The sequence below is a fragment of the Chrysemys picta genome, chromosome 10 (assembly GCF_011386835.1).
Source record: "Chrysemys picta bellii isolate R12L10 chromosome 10, ASM1138683v2, whole genome shotgun sequence".
Lineage (NCBI taxonomy): Eukaryota > Metazoa > Chordata > Testudines > Emydidae > Chrysemys > Chrysemys picta.
The window spans coordinates 2,510,867-2,523,093 of NC_088800.1; the positions used below are offsets into that span (position 1 = coordinate 2,510,867).

General features: G+C 45.3%; 1 protein-coding gene across 2 annotated transcripts in view; it reads left to right on the forward strand.

Moving 5' to 3' along the window:
- Positions 1 to 247: 247 nt before the first annotated feature.
- Positions 248 to 12,227, forward strand: part of UACA (uveal autoantigen with coiled-coil domains and ankyrin repeats) — a 68,861-nt gene continuing 56,881 nt past the window's right edge. For both annotated transcript variants that reach the window (XM_065559126.1, XM_065559127.1), the window contains exon 1: positions 248 to 404. In XM_065559126.1, the coding sequence (XP_065415198.1) occupies positions 345 to 404 (60 nt within the window). In that variant the 5' untranslated portion in view covers positions 248 to 344. The remainder of the gene's footprint in view (positions 405 to 12,227) is intronic.

Sequence of the window (12,227 nt, forward strand, 5' to 3'; positions counted from 1 at the left end):
ATATACACACACACACACCCCGCACTGCAGGGAGCAGCCCCCCCCCCCAGTGAGTGCTGGGGGGCCGCTGCAGGGCCCCCTGGTGGCCGCGCTCGGGCCCTGCGGCGGCTGCGGCCCAGGGGGCGGGGCTCTGAGCAGCCAGGTGCGCAGGCCCCGCCCCCGCCCAGGTGAGGCTCGCGGAGCCTTTTTCTAAGGGGAAGTCCCGCCCCCGCGCTCCCTTCCCATTGGCGAGCGCGCCCGCGCCGGCGGCCGGTGATTGGGTGCGGCGGGCGGAGGGGCGGCCCCGCTGGAGCCGCCAAGTCTGGCTCCGTCCCGCTGGCGGCAGAGCGAGCTCCGGCCGCACCATGAAGAGCCTCAAGTCCCGGCTGAAGAAGCAGCACGAAGTGTCGGTGGGCGGGGGCGCGGTGAGTCCCGGCGGGCGGAGGCCCCCCTCTGTGCGCGCGTGGGGGCCAAGATCTCAGCTGGGGGCTGCGCGGGGCGAGGGTTGGACTGGGGGCGTTGCGGGGAGGGCTGGGCTGTGTTGGGGGGGTCACGGGGCAGTGGGGGCGGGGCTGGGCTGTGTGGGGGGGTCATGGGGCAGTGGGGGGGCTGGGCTGTGTGTGGGGGGTCGCGGGGCAGTGGGGGGAGTGCTGTGCTGTGCTGGGGGGGTCGCGGGGCAGTGGGGGGAGTGCTGTGCTGTGCTGGGGGGGTCGCGGGGCAGTGGGGGGAGTGCTGTGCTGTGCTGGGGGGGTCGCGGGGCAGTGGGGGGAGTGCTGTGCTGTGCTGGGGGGGTCACGGGGCGTTGGGGGGAGGGCTGTGCTGGGGGGGTCACGGGGCGTTGGGGGAGGGCTGTGCTGGGGGGGTCACGGGGCGTTGGGGGCGGGACTGGGCTGTGTGTGGGGGGTCGCGGGGCAGTGGGGGGCTGGGCTGTGTGGGGGGGTCGCGGGGCAGTGGGGGGGCTGGGCTGTGTGGGGGGGTCGCGGGGCAGTGGGGGGAGGGCTGTGTGGGGGGAGTCACGGGGCAGTGGGGGCGGGGCTGGGCTGTGTGTGGGGGGTCACGGGGCAGTGGGGGGAGGGATGGGCTGTGTGGGGCGGTCATGGGGCAGTGGGGGGGCTGGGCTGTATGTGGGGGGGTCGCGGGGCAGTGGGGGGAGCGCTGTGCTGGGCTGTGGGGGGCGGTCATGGGGCAGTGTGGGGAGGGCTGTGTGTGGGGGTGGTCGTGGGGCAGTGGGGGGAGGGCTGTGTGGGGGGGGTCACGGGGCAGTGGGGGGAGGGCTGGGCTGGGGCTTGGCCGGAGGAGTGTGGGTTGTGGGGCACCGCGGGGGGAGTTGTGGGGCAGTGGGGGTATGTGTGATGGAATTCCCTGCCCATCCCAGCTCTCCAGAGCCAGCCTGTTGTATTCTGTCACTTCTCTTAAAGATCACTAGCTATTTTTTAAACCGTGTACGTGCACTGCAAATGGGTTTTTATCTCTCAGGAAATTTCTATCTACTGTACGCTTGGAAATGTGGCTTATTGGAAAGAGGCGTAGAAACACAGCCCTCATGTTTGTAGAACGGTGCTCTGGAAGCTTGCTTGGTATAATGCTAATTCTTCTCTGTAGCACAGTACCACGTTTAACGTTGTTACAAAATAAATACGTTCAGAAGTGTCTTTAAGCTTGATGTATAATGTATAGACTTGCACTGTCTATTGGTAGTCATTAAAAGTCATCTGTTGCAGCTTTGCTTTTTCAGAGCAAGTCTAACATGGGATACTTAAATGTTAAGAAATGCTTTAGTAAATCACAACATTGGTATTCAGTAATTGATTTTGAGGGAAAATATGAAGATACAGGATTTTGGTCAAGTACCCTCCCACCTCAAATAAATGCGATTCATTTACCTCAACAAGATATTTTTTGTAAAGTTGAGATTATTTTGATGTATGACAGTAAATTGCTTTTGCTGAGATTTTGAAACATTGAGGATCACGACTGAGCAGAAACTAACTTTCTGAGAAGGAACTGAGTGATATGAAATGGCTATTGCTAGGGTGATTTGGCATGCAGAAATGAAGAAGTTCATGGTCAAATGTAGACGGAGGAGATGATGATATGGTGCACAGCGTGAGTTTTGGCTGGGTGTCAGTATGCCACAAGATTGAGGTGTATTGTGGGTACTAACTATTAACTTCTTGGTGTGTAATTTTGAGATAATCAGACCTTGAAATATTTACCAGGTACATACCAAACTCTAGCTTGTAAAAAGAAGAACAGGAGTACTTGTGGCACCTTAGCTTGTAAGTTTACTATGGAAAAACTTTGTGTGGGTGGCTGTTAATACAAGTAAAGGGAAATGCCTTGGAGAATTCCAGGCCCTGTTCCTAACTGCTGTGGGAGGGAAGATAGTGGGAATCCTGCTGAGATGCTGTCCCAGGATCCATCGTGGGAGCGCGCTCTCTCTCTCTCTCTCTCTCTCTCTCTTTATTATTAGATTTTGGCTAGTAGGTGTCCAATAAATTCTAAGCTCCCACACCCTCATCTAGCCCCTGGAAGGCAGAAAGGTACTTCTTTTCAAACCCCTTGTTTCCTGAACCTTTTTCTCCAAGTGAGATTCTCCCACAGCTTCTATATGTTTGGAGGGTCGTTCTTCACAAGTAGCCTCTATGCATGGCTCTGGTGCTTTTCATAGCTTTCTCAAGCAGTAGCAGAGTGAAATTGACAGAATTAGTGTCAGTTCCTCTGCTGTCTACAAAGTTTTTAATAATTGTTATCCAGTCTTGTGTTGCTGCTTGGGAAAGCTTTAAGCAGCCCATTCAGTCACGTGAATGGTCTCAGATCAGACTCAGGTGAACAGTGCTGCTGTGTTTCACATTTGGGAGGTTAATTTTGCAACTGTAGGGTCTAGAAACTTCCTAAAATAAAAAGCTAAATTCTACATAAATTGAGGGCTTAGCGCACCCTCCGCCACCTCTTATCAAGGAAAGTGTCTTATTCACCAATGGTCTCAAGGTGTATGTCACCTTATAGATGTCAGTTGCTCATGTTTAGAGGTGGTCACAGCAGCATTCAACCCTAAATATTCTACATTCTTGAGATTCCAACATGTACTGATGCTGTAAATGTCTTTGGGTGGTCCAGTTACTGTTGAGGGACTGCATTCTTGCAAGTTACACTAGGTGTTCAGTGAAGAGACTCATCCTCACTTCGGAACAAATTAAATGCAAAAGATTAGTTGTGTATCAAGAAAGAGCAATGGCTGCTGAATCACCTCTGAATTCGAGGTGATAGAGATTGTGTATTAGTTCATTCCATCAAGTTTCTTTATTTGTCAAAGTTGTACTCTTTGGGACTGAAAGTTTTTTCTGGGATTGTTCAGATTTCTTGTACTTGTATTATATTATATGCTAATAGTTATTACAGCATCATACACAGATTTTATAATTTTAGCGTGCTCTACAAATACACCTCTACCTCGATATAAAGCTGTCCTTGGGAGCCAAAAAATCTTACCGCATTATATCAAACTTGCTTTGATCCGCTGGAGTGTGCAGCCCATCCCCCCCGGCGCACTGCTTTACCGTGTTATATTGGGATAGAAGTGTATAAGCACGTGCCCAGTCCCAGTGAGAAATATGACATGCACAGCACTTTGAGAAGAAAGGGATTGTTAATGAGGGTGGAATGCTGGAGGAGGTTGGTTAGAAGGGAAGGAGAGTTTGTAGGGATAAGGAAGAGCATGGTAGTCATAAAGCTTAGTGTGGGAGGGAAAAGGGAGGAGTAAAGTGGGAGGACTGGGTAGTGGGTAGGAAACAGAGGAATGTCATTGCGCTAATGTAGTAAATTTAATGTCTTTCATAATGTCAAAGCTTGCTCCATGCTTTCCCTCACAGTCCTCCAGTCTAGTTTTGTCTTATAATTTCTCACTTTAAATAAAGCAATCTCTTGCATAGGCTCTGTGAATTATTTTTTTTATTGTTTTAGCATCTGTTGACTGAGCCAGAATCGGAATACTTTATTATGCAGTTTCAGAAGTGGTTTGTCAGACAAATGATTTTTTCATTAAATCATGTAGTTTAGAAGTACTATAGCCACTAGTAACTAAAACTTTCTCTTTAGAGTTAAGTTGTCATTCTAGTAGTTGTCATCTGCATCAGATCTGGTCAATATTGTTTATATGACTTCCCAGTACATTAAGGCTATCTTTTGCTATTATGTTATATTGCAGATTTTTTGTTTCCACAATTCATATATTTATAATGCTTCATTAAATATTTTTGTTCAGTCTTGTAAAACTAACTTTATTTTGTTGCTAAATCTAAAATAGTGTGATATATTGAGACCTAGCCACTACATTCTAGGTGGAAAACTAATATTTATTGAAAATATCTCAACGAGACTGACTTAAATATCCCTTTAGCATTGTATTTTTGGAAACACTTCCACTGCCTCTCAATTCTAAATAATCTGTATTGATATGCTAGAAATGAGTGGACAACTTCCTAAACATGAATTTAAAAACGGAAGCTTTAAACAAATTGCCCGATAGGGCAGTATGGATGGCAAATGCAACTTAACTTGTACAAATGTAAGGTAATGCTTGTTGACAAAAATAGCATAACCTTCACATGTGTACTGATAGGCTCTGGAGTTTCAGGGGAGAAAAGCTGTAGGAGATCCTTTGGAAAGGTCACTGACATCATGCAATGGCAGTTAAGATAAATTATTTAAATTAGATCATTGAGTGGTTGTATGTCCACATCTGGTTCCAGTTATCTGCCACACTTGAAAGATTTAGTGGAGGCTGAGAATGTCTAGTGGAGGACATCAAAGATGATTAGAAACTATTAAAATCTGCACATATGAAATTTCAGTAACCTACATTATTTAAAGGAGAAGAGTTTGAGGGGACTCTGAGAGATTCCAAATAAAGGGCATATTAAAAACAAATTTCTTTAACTCATTCTGTAATGTAAGACTGGAGAAAATATTTGGGGAGGGAGGGGAGGATAAATAATCAAAATTAAACTATGTTCAGAACTCATAAAGAAATGTTACTTTATTCATTGCACAGTCTGAGAATTCATTACTGTGGGTGGTCAAGATTTATATTCCACACAGAATGTTGAAAAAGAGGTGGATGGATAATTATATGACCACTGACCATGGTCGCTATCCAAAATGAGAAGTGGGTGTTTTTTGGTGTGTGTGTTTAAGTGTTCTTGTCTAGAGGAGTCAGGAAAAAAAAATTCCCACCTTGCTATGTAACTCCACTATTGTCTTAGTGCACTGAGTTTTTTTTGTCTTCCTCAGAATCATTAGGCATGGGTCATTGCTAGACACAGAATACTGGAATAAGTGTATGTGTGGTCCAATCTGATATGGTAAACTCCCGTCAACCTTTAATCCAGTTGTCCAAATGCTATCACAGATCTTACTCTTGCTATATGTACTGCTAAGAATTAAGTGCCAACAATTTTGGTTATTGATCATCTGATAATTTCTGAGAACAAATTGTGGCATGTTTACTCCAAAATGAAATAGAGGGGTGAAGCTTGTAATACATATGCTTGGCAAAATATAATTCTGTTTTGTAAGATGTGGTTTCTTATCCCAAAAGGTGATACTCAAAACTGAACCAGGTCTGATCATCCTTCACTAGATTAAAATGGGAAATATCTCCTCCTAGTTTTAGTTAATTGATACTGTATCTTGAATAATTCTCATACTTCTGTCAGGCATATGTGTGTTTTTAAAAAAGCTGTGTTCCTGAAAGCTGAACTGAAACGTTAGAACAACTAGTGATTGGATGCTTGTACAGCTTGACTTTTGTTGTTAAAAAAATTACGAAAAGCTTTGTGTATAATTAAAATGTCTATTCTTAGAACAAGCTTTTTGATGCACTGAAAAACAGTAAGCAGTTCATGGTGCAAAATGAATGGGCTTGGGGGATAGACCGTTAGTTTAGTAAAGTTTGCTGGCTGATGGTTTTAGGCTGACGTTTTAAAAATTGCTCTCTCCTCACCTTCATATTTAAATATCCAGAATAAGCAGAATCCTGAAGGAGGCCTGGAGGGAGCAATTCTCAAGTCTGTGCCTAATATTTTGTTATGGTGGCTATTGTCTGAAATTAAGATGGGCTCTTTTCACAAACCTATTTGTACTAAAATAGGTTTCCAAGCAGTACCCTTGTGCATTAATCCAAGTAACACATTATTAAACTGTAGTCTCTGAGCAATCTCTGTAGTTAGTGACAGTTAAATGTTCCTAAAGTTATATGTATGTAAAGCAAGTTCTGAGGATGTTGCTGTATTCTATTATATAAATGACTTTTCCTCCACATTTCTTTATGTAAGGAGTGGAACTCCTCTTTATCCACCGCTGATAGTAAAATGACTGAGTGCAATCACTCTTGTATTGTTATCAGAACTGAAGTATGTTGTAACCCCTGGATTAGCTAGTCAATTAGCAATGACATGCATCTATCTGAGGCCCTGTCTACACTATAAAAATAACTATGTTTAATACATGGGTATAGCAATAATGTGTTATAGCATGGTTTGTTTCTGCCATTGTGGAGTGCAAAAATAAATGGTAGAACCATGCTTGAAAATCATATTTTTAGTTTGGGCAAAACCTTGTTCTCTGTGGCCTTTTTAAATTCAAGTTTCTGCTGTTGCTGTCTTTGGTGAGAGCTAGAGTGTAGGTAAGGGGCTGGCCATCAGCATTTTAACCTTTGTGTTGTCGAACGCTGCTTGCTGAAAGCATGTCTTGAAAACATGGCGATTAAAATGCTCATGACCATTCAACACTAGTGCTCCCATTGTTGCTGGCAGTGGTAAGAAATCTGAGGAAAAGTTCAGGCTAATGCTGGGGTTCTCAGGACAAATTTTTTGGTGGCTGGTGGCTGCTCTCACACTTTTCCCTAAAATACGTACCATATATACTCGTTCATTAGCCGGTTCGTTTATAAGCTGACCCCCCAAGATGGTTTGGTAAAAATAGCAAAAACTGTATGACCCTTTCATAAGCCTGGGGGAGGGGGAAGGCTTAAAATCTCCTGGCTGTGAAGGTCTGCCTCTCCTGCCAGAGGATTCCCTTACTCCTCAGTGGCTGGTACTCTGTCACCTCTGATCAGCCATGTGGAATGCAGCATGGCAGAGAAGGGGAAAATCAGATGTCTCCTGTGCCTCCCCTGCTGATTAATTGCCTCCATGGAGATCTGTGGAGCAGCAGAGTCCCCTCAAATTCTTCTCCTTTAAATAATGTAGGTTATTGAAGTAGCAGCAGCACCTCAGCAGCAAAATCCCCTGTTCCTGGCACAGATGAGCACAGCAGTCCTGGGACCAGCCAGCAGCTGCTCCCTCCCCTCCCCATGTGGGGGAGCTTAGGTTGAAGCACAGTGTCAAAGGGCCAGGGAAGCTTTCCACCCAACCCCTGGAGCCTGCATTCACAGCCCCATGGAGCAGCTGCCCGGCCCCCTCCCCTGCAGTGGTGGTTCCAGGGACAGAGCAAGGAGAGCCTGGGAATGTGTGCTCAGACCCAGCCCCTCCCTCTGTTCTGCAGCGTGGATCCCCTTCAGCTCTGCAGTGGCTCACAGTTATTCTCTGCCAACAGCGTCAGTCCCTTCTTGCATCCCAGTGCGACAAAATGGCCACGGACTCTCTTTGTATGACTAGAGCTTGGTGCCCCTAGCCTAGGATCAGCCTACCCCCAGGCCCTGTCCAGGAATTTCACCTGAACAAAGCGTGGGCCCAGTCCCACACAAACCCCCTTTTTCCCAAGGCACGAAAGCTGCTCAAAAGAGTAATCAGAAGGTCCCTCTCCCACCTCCAGAGAACCATGAGCAGTCCGGGCTCCCTGAGTGACTCTTGGAATGGTCCAGCTTCTGGCCTGGTCAGGGGGCGGGGCCTCAGAAGAGGCGGAACAGGGAGTGGGACCTTGGGAGGGTGAGGAAGGGTAGAGGGAAGGGCCTCGGTTCCAGTGCTGGTAGCACCCCCACTTTTACATAGGTTCTGGCACCCCCAGTCTCTTCCATCTTCTGAAGAGTCTTACTCAAGGGTTTCCTCTAAGGGGGTGTCGACACAGCAATAAAAGACCTCTGGCCAGCCTGGGTCAGCACGCTGAGGCTGCAGGGTTGAAAATTGCAGTGTGGATGTTCAGGCTGGGGCTGGACCCTGGGCTCTGAAATCCCATGAGAGGGGTGGGTCTCAGAGCCCAGGCTCCAGCCTGATCCTGAATGTCTACACTGCAATTTTTTGCCCCACAGTTTGAGCCTTGTGAGCCCAAGTCAGTTGATCCAGGCTCTAAGAGTCACAGCCGTGGGCTTTTTATTGCAGGGTGGGCGTACCCTAGGAGGCACAAAGTGAAATCTGTTTCCTTCAAACTCTGTAAATCTGCAGAGTGCAGATAATTCTCAGCATCTGATTCCCCTGTTTATCTTTATGGAGTGCAACAGGGCAGGCATTCTTCAGTAACTGCTCACCCTCACAGAGTGCAGCATTGGCAATTCAGTGTTGAAAAGACCATGCCAGAGATGTGTGCTGTTTCCTCTAGGCGTGCATACACACAACTCCACAATAGGAGTTCTCTTTGCTTAGGGGCGGAAGGTCAACACTCCAAATCGGAGCTAAAAACTAAAATAATAATTATTAAAGAAACAAAAAACCCTGTGCACAGAGAACAGACTTTCAGGAAAACTGTACTGTGTATTGTGAGCTACATTTGAGATCTACAGATGCCTTAGTCAAACTATGGCTGTATATACCTCCTAATACACCCTGGGAGTGTGTAATAGCAGGACAGGGATGTCCTGCCACACCTAAAGACGGGGAAAACATCAGGCTGTCATCTTCAGCTGCCACTTCAGGTCGCCATGACTTAACTATTGGGCTGTCATTCCAGTTGTCATCAGGCCCTAATGTCCTGGTTATTGTTCCCAGCTTCTGGTGCAGATTGCCCCGCCTCAATACTGCCTCCACCTCCTTCCCCAGCAGCTGGCTATGGAATGATAAGTTGACAGCAGTTCCCATGCAGAACAACTGGCAGGCAGTGAGGGGCTTCCTGGCCCACCATTTTTCTTTTCTTTTTCTTTCTGTCTCCATTCTGCAAGGCCAGAACATTCCTTGGTGTGCACCAGTCAAAATTGATCTTGGTGTCACTACCGAAGATGAATGTGCCTTTTTTCCTGGTCGTCAAGGACTCGTCATTTCTACTTAGGAAATTTTTTTTACCTGGAAGTGGCCTTCTTGCTATACAGGCTCTTCACAGGCAACCAAGTCTAGGCAAGCATCACCTCAACCCGCACTTTCAGGCATGAAAACTATTGAGGGCATCATGCCAACTACCTAGGGCATCAGACAAGACAAAATAATTTTGTCATCTGACACCCTGAGTGCACTTGCATGCTCTTACAAGCAATGCCAACATTGGTGGGCAGTATTGCAAATATGGTCTCTCTCAAACTATTTAATAAAAAAAACAAACAAAAAAAACATATGCCTAAGAGCTTCTGTTAGTGGAGGAGTCAGGGCATGCAGGTAGCCGTCTTGGATCTCCTGTGAATGGGAGCAATTGAACCTATCTCTCCTCTTCACAGGACAGAAAGGCCTTACTCCATATTATTCCTAGTTAAACAATCTAAAACAAGCCCAGAAAACTACAGTGCACTTCCCGAAAGTATCAAACAGATCCATTTAACAAAAATCAAGATGGACACCTTCAAATCCACACTAGCTGACATCAGTGGAGGGGGCTGTATGACTTCTAAAGATGTGAAGAATGCTTGTCTTCGTATCCCAGTTCGACAGTCTTACAGTTGCTTCCTAAGCTTTGCTCTCAGAGTACATTACCAGTTGCCCTAGGGTTTAGCAACAGGGCTGGTAGTGTTACTAGTAGCTGTCAAAAGGAAGCGGTCTGTGTCTCACCTTTCCTGGGTGACCACCTTATCCAAGCCTCATCCAGAGTCAGTTGTACGTTCTACCGCTGAGCAATCAGGATGCTGCAGAGCCACGGTTTTGTGAGAGTGAATTAGTTCTGTGTATTCCCAACCTGAGTGGGATTGGTCATTGTAATCTACTAAATTGCTTATTACAGGAAAGACAGGAGAAGGGGGGGAATCTTATCAAAACAATCAACCTTTCAAGGGGAGTTCCAATTCATATGCTTCTGTCTCTTCTAAGACCAGTGGTCTCCCTGTGGATATTCTTAGGGAGTCTGTGCTCACATGAGGCTACTACAGAGCTTCCTCTTATCCCTGCCTAAACAATCTCTTATCCACCACTCACAAAAATATCTCCCTTGAGGATTCTCCAGTCATTCCTTGACAGTCCTTGACCTCCCATAAATAAGAGAGCAAGCACAGCATAAACTGGCGAGAGCTCAGGGCAATCCAATGTGGTCTCAATGTTCTGCTCCAATATCTGGACTTACCTCAAGTGCTGGTCATGACAGACAATACTTCAGCCATGTCATTCATCGACAGACAAAGGGAACGTGGTCTACTGTTGTTCAAAGAGAAGTTCACTTCCTGATGTCTTGGGAAAGGACAATCTGCAGTCAATTTGTTCCCTTCCCATCCAAAGCAAATTGACTGTTGTTGCCGACTGGCTCATCAGGCCAAAGTTAGATCATCCAGAATTTGAACTACACCTAGAGGTATTTCTCTGTTGGTAAAGAAACTTAGTCTTAGATCTGTTGCTAAATTTGTCTCCCCGCAAATCACAAGATTTCAGTTTTATTCTCTTATCAGTGGGTTCACCAAGCCAAAGTTCTGCCTTGTTGCAAAGATGGCCAAAAGGGACTATTATGTGCCTTCCCTCCCTTTTTCTCTCCTCACCAGAATGCTACAGAAGTTCAGGAGAGAAGCAGTACTAGTAATTCTGGCCAAGAAGGACTTGATTCTCTGATCTTCTTTACAGGGTACAAAGGCCTCCCATCTGCTTTCATCCAGAAGAGAGATAATTAGGGCTGTCGATTAATCGCAGTTAACTCACACGAATAATTCAGAAAAATTAATTGCGATAAAATTTTTTATCACACTTTGTATTCTGTTATAATTGAAATTAATATATTTGAAAATGTAGAAAATATCCAAAACTATTTAAATAAATGGTATTCTATTACTGTTTAACAGTGTGATTATTCAATTAATTTGTTTGAATGCATGCACTAAAATCTAGACAGTTTAAGGAACTGATCACAGAACTAAAAATTAACGGTAGCATATGTACAAGTTATCATGACTTGATCACTTTTATAATGTGCAAACAGAATAAAATCCAGACCTGAGAGAGATTTGTTGCATTAAAATGGTCAGTTTCACAAAGCTGAAAACAATCATGAGATAAATCAGCTGGGAGGAAGAATTTAATTAAAAAAAGTGAGTAAGGGGGAATTGTTTAAGAACATTTTGCTAGCTGCCCTAAAAGCCACAATTGAGGAAGAAGGCCATATTGGTGGAAGAACTGCTGTGGTCTGGAGTGGAAGTGAAGGCAGCTATAACAAATGGAGTTGATAGGAATAAATATAAATCAAAAGCTAGGAATTGTAGAAAATTGATAAAGGAAACAAAGGGACACAAGGAGAAAGCTATGGCCAGCAGAGTTAAAGACCATAAGGAGTTTAAGTATATTAGGAACACAAAGAATCCTAACAATGGTGTTGGTCCACTATTGGATGGAAATGGTAGAATTATCAATAATAATGCAGAAAAGAAAGTGTTCCGTTAATATTTCTGTTCTGTATTTGGGGGGTGGGGGAAACAGAGGATATAGTCGTATCAGATGATCAGAACGCACTTTCAATTCCACTTGTATCTGAGGAAGATGTTAAATAGAAGCTACTAAAGTTACATTTTTAAATCAGCAGGTCCAGATAATTTGCATCCAAGACACTTTTCAGTAATCTTGAAACACTGGGGAAGTCCCAGAAGATGGGAAGAAAACTAATGTTAATGTCAATATTTTAAAAAAGTAAATGGGATGACCCGGGTTATAGGCCTGTCAGTCTGACATTGATTCCGGTCAGGATAATTGATTGGCTGATGCAGGACTTGATTAACAATTATATTACCCTCCTTCAATTAATCCCAAACAACATAGGACCCCTCGCAGGGTTCCAGAGCTTGGGCCCAAGCCCAGATATCTACACAGCAGTTTTTCAGCCTGTGAGCCCGAGTGAACTGATCCAGGCCAACTGAAGGGTTTTTATTCCAATGTAAACATTCCCCTACTGGTCTGCCTTGAAGCTTCAGTGTTCTCTCAAGCAGG